The following is a 7389-nucleotide window of genomic DNA, read 5'->3' on the forward strand; positions in this document are numbered from 1 at the left end:
TGACAAAAGACTTTCGTATTTCGGCCGCCCTCGCGGAAGGTGATTTCTTTAGCAAGATGGCGGCGAGCGGCCTCCGGCGGGCTGCTGCTGTGGCTCCCACTTCAGTGAAGCCCATTTTTAGTCGGGACATGAACGAAGCCAAGCGGAGGGTGCGCGAGTTGTACCGCGCCTGGTATCGAGAGGTGCCGAACACTGGTGAGAGGCTGCGGCGCACGCGGGGCTCCAGATGCAGCCGCCCAAGGTCGCAGCCGTCCTGGCCTCCTATTTCTCCCGGGAGGAGCTGAGGTCACCGACTTGGGCACAGGCGACTCCGGGTGCTTAGGGGAGGAGGGTCACCCGAGCATTGGTGGACCCGACCCGGCGGCGGCGCCGGACTCAAACCAGCCGTGCCCTGCATCCGAACCGCCTTTCTAGGCGCCCTGGGCGCTTTGGCCCTTTTGTCCCCCGTAATTCTTACCGGACCCGTGGGAGGGAGAGCAGGGACTGTGGATGACATGCTCATTTTATAGGTGAGGCATGTGAGGCACCTAGAGGAGAAGTGATGCCCCCGAGGCCCAGAGCCAGCCCTTGGTAGATCTGGAACCCAAAGTCTTCCGTAGAGTTCCTGAATGTATTTACAGGTGCCCATTAGATTATATAAACAAAGTGGCTGTAGGACTTGAGCGATCATCTGTTTCCCACATCCCCCACGGAAAAACAGACCACCAGAGAAGGGAAGTGACTTTCCCAAGGTCATCCAGTTAAGTCAGTGGTGCCTTTTCCAGTCCAGGTGAGATGGCCTCCTCCCACATCCAGTTTCCCAAGCTTGCTCCCTAGCTCTACCTGCCTCTCCTACTTCTTAGGAACTCCTCCCCCTCCCCTCTGATCGCCTGTCCCCTACTGCCTCACTGTCCCCTGCCTTCACTTACTTAGATGTCGGAGAACCAGTCTGTTTACTGGAGAGATTGAAATACAAGGTCCCTGGATGCAGAGATTCTGTTTTCTTACCTTGGTATTTCCCTCTCAGCACTGCCCAGTGTCCCTGATGAGAGGAAGACTGGGGGAAAGCCCACCTAAACTGGCAAGGACAGTACAAATGTCAGGGGCTGTCGATATTTTGTTGTTTTGTTGATTGATTGAGTGTGTTTTAATGTGGACTGTCACTGCTAGTCTGAGAGGGAAGGTGTTTTTAAAGTGAGCTAGAGCACCATAGCTGCCTGCTGAGGCTGTCACTTCCCAGCCAGTGTGTGAGAAGCAATAGAACGTGGTAGTTATAGACACTTGCCTCCAGACCTTGTCCCTTATTAGCTGCGTGACCTTGAGCAAATTATTTCATCTTGCTATGCCTCAGTTTCCTCATCTGTAAAATGAGCATCATGATAGTACCTTCTTCAGAGAGTAGCCCTTCTTAAATAGGTAATATATCTAAATTGCTTAGGGTAAGCCTAACTGGCACTCATTGAATGTGGGCTGCTACTGTTGTTGTTTTATTAAGAGGACAGGTGGATAATAGGTATAGGGAAGTGACAGTAGCAAGTGTCTGCATATGTGTGTTTGGGGGGGGTGGAGATTCAGTTGCAGATGTTTAAAAACAGAATGTTTGCCTAGCAGAATACTTCTGTGAGTGCCCAGAATCCTTTCTTGTTGCAGAGAGAAGAGGTGGGGAACAAGACCCAGATGGTGAAAGAATGGTTTGCAAAGGGTTTAAAAAAAAAAAAAAAAAAGTCAATGGCTGAGTTGAGGATAGACCCAGTTACCCACATTCAGGACCCAGCAGTTTTTAAACTATCCCCTCTCAGGAACTCCCCTTAAATACTATTTGAGAAGATTATTCCAGAGTCAGAAGGGTCCTGAAAGGAGGAGCCTGGGGGAGCGGGGAGAAGGACAAGGGGAGGGTCACAGGGGTGGCACCTCCTTTACGGGGAGGATTGGTCGTCTGTAGGTGGTCAGTTGCTCAGGCCTGTGTCTACACTGGTGTCCTGCTATGCATCATTCGGACTCCAGCCAAGGAACCAAACCAAGAATTGGGAATAAGTAATAGTATTTCTAATAACTAACATTTACTGAATTGCATACATATGGCCCAGCACTATGCTGAATTCTTTACATTGCCTTACTTGAGGGTGGGTTCGAATCGTTTCCTTGTCTTACAGATAAGAAAACTGAGGCACATAAATGTGTCTCATCACACCGTTAGTGAGGAGGGGAGCCAAACTTCAGACCCTGGCGAGCCACCTGTTACACCTGGCTCTCTGCTCCTGCTGTAGTTCTCCCTGAATCCCACGGGACCGGGTTACGCGCACGTGTATAGCAGTCATTTGCCTGGGTGCTGGCTGCCTTGCGTGGGAGCACAGAGACAGAACTACCTTCCTCTGAATCCCTCCGCTGAAAAAATATTACATGAGGCTTGCTGGTTACAAAACAGGAGACTTTTCTGTAGAAACTATTCGTTTAATTTCCATTTCACCAGGGCCGGTACTAGATGCCCAGAGACACAAAAGTGAATAAAGTAGCGCTGCCCTCGGGGGCCTTATGGTCTAGTCAGGAAGACAGGCATGTATCCAGACCATTAAAACTTAAACTAGATGTATGGGCAGTAAGTGCTGAAATGTTTCACAACTAACGTTTATAGTAGCTTTACTGTTTACGAGATGTTGTCGCTCGACTTTTGCCATGTACCTGTAAAGGAGTTAGGTCTGAGGTTCTTTTCTTTCCTATGTTTTAGTTGAGGAAACAGGCTGAGAAGGCTGTACCCTAGTCAAGGTCATAGTTCATAATGGTGGGGAGACCTTTCCCAGCTGGTTTGACCCCTGACCCCCTGCTCTTCTCCAGCACAACGTGCACCTTCCCGTCTCAGGATCTCCCAGTGCCTGGTGTGAATGCTCCCGAAGTGAATGGGAGCAAACGGCTGAGGATATCATTGGCAGCCCTCTTATTGTGTCAGAGCCTCCCTGACTCAGGAAAACCTTGACAGGAACTTTGGAAAAACACACAGAGGCTGGGAAAGGCACCCTCATCCACGAGAAGCACTTGATACCTTCCTTTTGAGCCTCTTAGATTTTTTCAAAATTGCAATTTAAATATTCAGAATTCAAAGAATAAGCCAAGAAACTGTGAGTTGAGAAAGCAGTTGGAATTAATTTATACCAGGGTTTCTCAACACATTGTGCTGGGTAATTGTTGTGGGGGCGGTCCTGTGCATTGTAGCGTTGTTTAACAACAACCCTGGCCTCTGTCCACTAGATGCCAGTATCACTCTCTCCCTAGTTGTGACAACCGCAGATGCCTCCAGACATTGCCAGATGTTCTGGTGGGCAAAATCGCTGCTTTATGAACCACCGAGTTAAACCAAAGAACGATCCAGCAGGTGATAGCTTAGGCTGTTGCAGTTTGCCTTCCCACAGCCTTTCTCACTGGTGGAGGGGTGTGTTCAGAGGCTTGGGATGGGAGGAGGGAAATTAGGACAAAGCTATGGAATTTGTCTCTCTAGAGACAAGGGCTCTTAACGTGGGAGGTCGGGCATTCAGGGATCTGTGAACTGACATGGTAAGCAAAAACATTTTCCTGAGGAGAAGACTCGCACACCCAATGCCCTGGTGTGTAGTTGAGGAGATCGTGAGGAATGGGAGCGGATGGGCACCGGCTCCCCTAGTATAGAGGGACCTTGTTTTTTTAAACTCCCAAGGTTGGGCAGAAATCTAATATAAAAATGCAGGAAAGGTAAGCACTGATAGCAGGGGAAGAAGAGTCCTCGTATTCATTTCCTTTAAAAAGCACCAGATTGTAAATTTTTTAAAAACAATAAACAACCTGGATTCCAGGCCCACATGTGCCAGGGACCAATAGTATGACTTCAGGCAAGTACCCACAGTGCGGTAGGCCTCATTCCCCCAAACGGGAGGATTCTAAATTCTAGGATCCTTGTTAGTTTACATTTGTTTTTGTATCTCTTTGTCTTATCTTCCCTTTGTTTGCTTTTTTCTAAAATTCCTACTATGAGGGGCACCTGGTGTCTTACTCTTGGTTCCGGCTCAGGTTGCTCGGGTCATTAACTGGGGGTTGTGAGATCAAGCCCTCCTGTAATGCTTCCCTCTCAGCCGGGAGTCTGCTTCCCCTCTCCCTCTGCCCCGCCCCCTGCTCTCTTTCTTTCTAAAATAAAAAATAAAATTCCTACTATGATACGGGCTGTGGTGGGAACCCAGATTTATAGCGTTTTCCCATTTTCTGGGGGCTGGTACTCCCACCACGGTTGATTTTAAGCTACCAAAGTGGAGGCAGCTTGGGGGGGAGGGGCTCCATGAGAGCCTGCCCCAGCACACACTGGATCCTGCATTCCTTCCAGTGCGCGGGATTTTCTGAGCTCTGTTAACACTTCCCTATAAGGCTGGGCTGCAGTTTCTCCTGTTACATGTCTGCTGTTGCCTCTTCCCTGTGGGATCAGCGTGGCATGGTATTTCCCTCAGGAGAAGCTTTATTTTTCTACCACTGTCACTAAATTGAGTGTAAAGATCTGAACTTTATTGTCGATTCATTCAGTCACTGCATAACTCTCATGGTGTTCAGAGCTGGTTCTGATAATTCTGTAGACAGGAGTGGACATGTCACGGGAAAGGCCACAGCACAAGGTGTCCTCACCAAATGAGCACACAGAGGTCTCCCCAACCACATGCTCATTCTAGCCTGTAAGCCTTGTTCATGCTGTCCCTTTGGCCTAATGTGCCCCCCTTCTAATCCTGCCCACCACACAAGGCCCTGGACGTGCCCTCGTCATCAGCAGAAGGCCGACTGCCAGAGGATGGGAATACAAACAACTAAAACCTAATTTGCATAGGACACACATGTGCCTCATCTGAAGTCTCAGGTCCCTAAGGCTGTGTCACTCTTTTAGACCTCTGCTTAGCCAGGGATTGCTGGATATTGCGATTACGTGTTTGCATTCGTGGATGGCTGCCCCTTGGAGTAGAATTTGAGAGACTGTTCCTTCCGCCGAGTCACCCGACGTGGTGGTAATCACAGGCTGGACTGAAGCCTTCCCTGCCCGCACACGCACTCGGAGGTGTCCCTCAACCCTAAGTCTGTGCCGCACAAGCCTACAGCACATCACTGCGTCTCCTCTCAGTTGTTCTGTATGATGATAATGCTGATATTTTTGAGAGCTTACTCCATGCCGGGCACTGGTCTAAGGATCTCGTCTTATCTCCTGGAATCCTCCCAATAGCCCTGGAGTCAATGTGCTATTATTACCCTCCTTTCCCTCGGAAACAAATGCACTCGGGCACAGAGAAGTTCATGGCCGCGGGATCACACAGGTGGTGTGACGGAGCTGGGCTGTGAAGCCAGGCTGTTCACACTCTTGAACTGGGCTGTAGTTCAATGCGGCGGTCTTGTCTCTTCAAACAAACCGTAAGCTCCTTGAGAGCAAGCGCCACGTCTTCCTCCGCTACAGCCTCAAGCACCTGGCTTAGGGTCAGGCCAATAATATTTGCTGAATGAAATGAATGGGCAACCTGTCTGTGTTCAGTGACTCTCCACTGACTCAGTTTTTGTAAAGGTTTTAATTAGGTTTTAACCATGTAATTTCTACCCTGAATCGTGTTTTCTCTTCAGTGCACTTATTCCAGCTGGACATCACCGTGAAGCAAGGACGGGATAAAGTCCGAGAAATGTTTATGAAGAATGGCCACGTCACAGACCCCAGGGTGGTGGATCTTCTGGTCATTAAGGTAATTGACCCTCCCTGACTGAGTAAGAGCAGCCAGCTTGTCCAGAGCTGCTCAGTTTTGTCTCCCGAGTTTAAAAAGCAGCTACTGGGGGGCGCCTGGGTGGCACAGCGGTTAAGCGTCTGCCTTCGGCTCAGGGCGTGATCCCGGTGTTATGGGATCGAGCCCCACATCAGGCTCCTCTGCTATGAGCCTGCTTCTTCCTCTCCCACTCCCCCTGCTTGTGTTCCCTCTCTCGCTGGCTGTCTCTATCTCTGTCAAATAAATAAATAAAAAATCTTTAAAAAAAAAAAAAAGCAGCTACTGGGTCAGTAACTTTTGTTTAGTGTTTCAAAGAAACAGATGAACTTAGAGGTTATCACCTGATTAAATATAAGATTGTTCAAGAAAAAACCCACTGGGGCTTGCATTTTTATTTTTATTTATTTTTTTTATTTTTTAAAGATTTTATTATTCGAGAGTAAGAGAGTGCTCATGAGGAGGGAGACGGGCCAAGGGAGAGGGAGAAGCAGACTCCCTATGAGTGCAGAGCCCCACACGGGGCTCAATCCCAGGACCCTGAGATCATGACCTGAGCCGAAGGCAGATGCTTAACCGAATGAGCCACCCCAGCGCCCCGGGGCTTGTATTTTGAAAAAAAAAAAAAGACATAAGGTGGAAAGTTTGAAACTCTTCTTGAACCTCATTCCTGGAAGTTACTGCTTCACCAGGTTGCTCCTTACAGCCGGAAGAGGCAGGCTGGTTGGCTGAGTCCTGTGTAAATGGGGTCAAATCCCGGCCTGATCGTGTTATCTCTGGTCGTCGCGTTAGCATCATTGCAAACTTTGGCATGGACCAGTACGTACCATGGGAGGAATGTTTAGCAGAAACCCAAGTTAAGCCAGTCGGGTTAGGCAGTCATGGGGCAGAGGCCTGTTAACCTGGAAGTCTCTCCCTCTTGGGATCGGTTAGCTACAGAGTTAAAGAGTATTTGAAAGGCCTCAGTGATCAGTTAGCCCAACCACCTCATTTTCCACATGCAGAAACTGTGGTCTTGACAGAGGATGTTACTTGCCCTGTTACAAGGTGACTCAGTAAGTCTGCGCCAGAGCAGAGAACAGAATCCTGGCCTTCAGTGTCGTGCTGCTTCCCCTCAGCCACTCTGACTGAACACCTCTCCCCTCACTTGTGCAGGGAAAGATGGAACTGGAGGAAACGATTAACGTCTGGAAGCAGCGGACACACGTCATGCGGTTCTTCCATGAAACAGAAGCGCCGAGGCCAAAGGATTTCCTGTCCAAGTTCTATGTTGGCCATGACCCGTGAAGTCACTCGGGAAAGGTGCATGTTGATATTTAAGTATGTTAGAGCACGAATAAACTCCCTATGTGATGGTCACGTCCTAACAGAATCCTGTTGCTGAGCCAGTGGGAAGTTCCTCTTCCACAGTCCGTCTCACTTTTTGCCTTAACAAGTGGGGTCTTAGTATACACACCACCTGTTCTTTCCCTCTCCTGAAGTGTGGTGTTTCCTGTAAATTAGATTCTCTTTTCTCAGAGCCTTGCGTGTCAGTAAACAGGAAGGATGAGACCATCTGTTCAGAAACTATCATTCTGGGTATCAGGCTGGACGACTTTGTTGAAAGAGAGAGGGTGGGGTGAGGGGCAGAGGGAGATGGAGAGAGAGAATCTTAAGCAGGCTACACGCCCAG

The 7389-nt window shown here is 49.0% G+C and overlaps 1 protein-coding gene across 1 annotated transcript; it reads left to right on the forward strand.

Annotated features, from left to right (window-relative positions):
• Positions 1–19: 19 nt before the first annotated feature.
• Positions 20–7076, forward strand: NDUFA6 (NADH:ubiquinone oxidoreductase subunit A6). Its single transcript, XM_045779497.2, has 3 exons — positions 20–195; positions 5587–5702; positions 6873–7076. Exons 1-3 carry the CDS (start codon positions 57–59, stop codon positions 7002–7004), a joined length of 387 nt encoding a protein of 128 aa, XP_045635453.2. The 5' UTR covers positions 20–56; the 3' UTR covers positions 7005–7076.
• Positions 7077–7389: the final 313 nt, after the last annotated feature.

Source organism: Ursus americanus, chromosome 17 (assembly GCF_024610735.1).
Source record: "Ursus americanus isolate L20-20 chromosome 17, mUrsAme1.1.p, whole genome shotgun sequence".
NCBI classification, from domain to species: domain Eukaryota; kingdom Metazoa; phylum Chordata; class Mammalia; order Carnivora; family Ursidae; genus Ursus; species Ursus americanus.

What these genes read in the sequence shown, in the direction of transcription:
- NDUFA6 (XM_045779497.2), top strand. Translation starts at nt 57, where the DNA reads ATGGCGGCGAGCGGCCTCCGGCGGGCTGCTGCTGTGGCTCCCACTTCA. An exon ending in TCGAGAGGTGCCGAACACTG is followed by an intron (nt 196 to 5,586) that starts GTGAGAGGCTGC and finishes TTTTCTCTTCAG; the next exon opens with TGCACTTATTCCAGCTGGAC. An exon ending in TGGATCTTCTGGTCATTAAG is followed by an intron (nt 5,703 to 6,872) that starts GTAATTGACCCT and finishes TCACTTGTGCAG; the next exon opens with GGAAAGATGGAACTGGAGGA.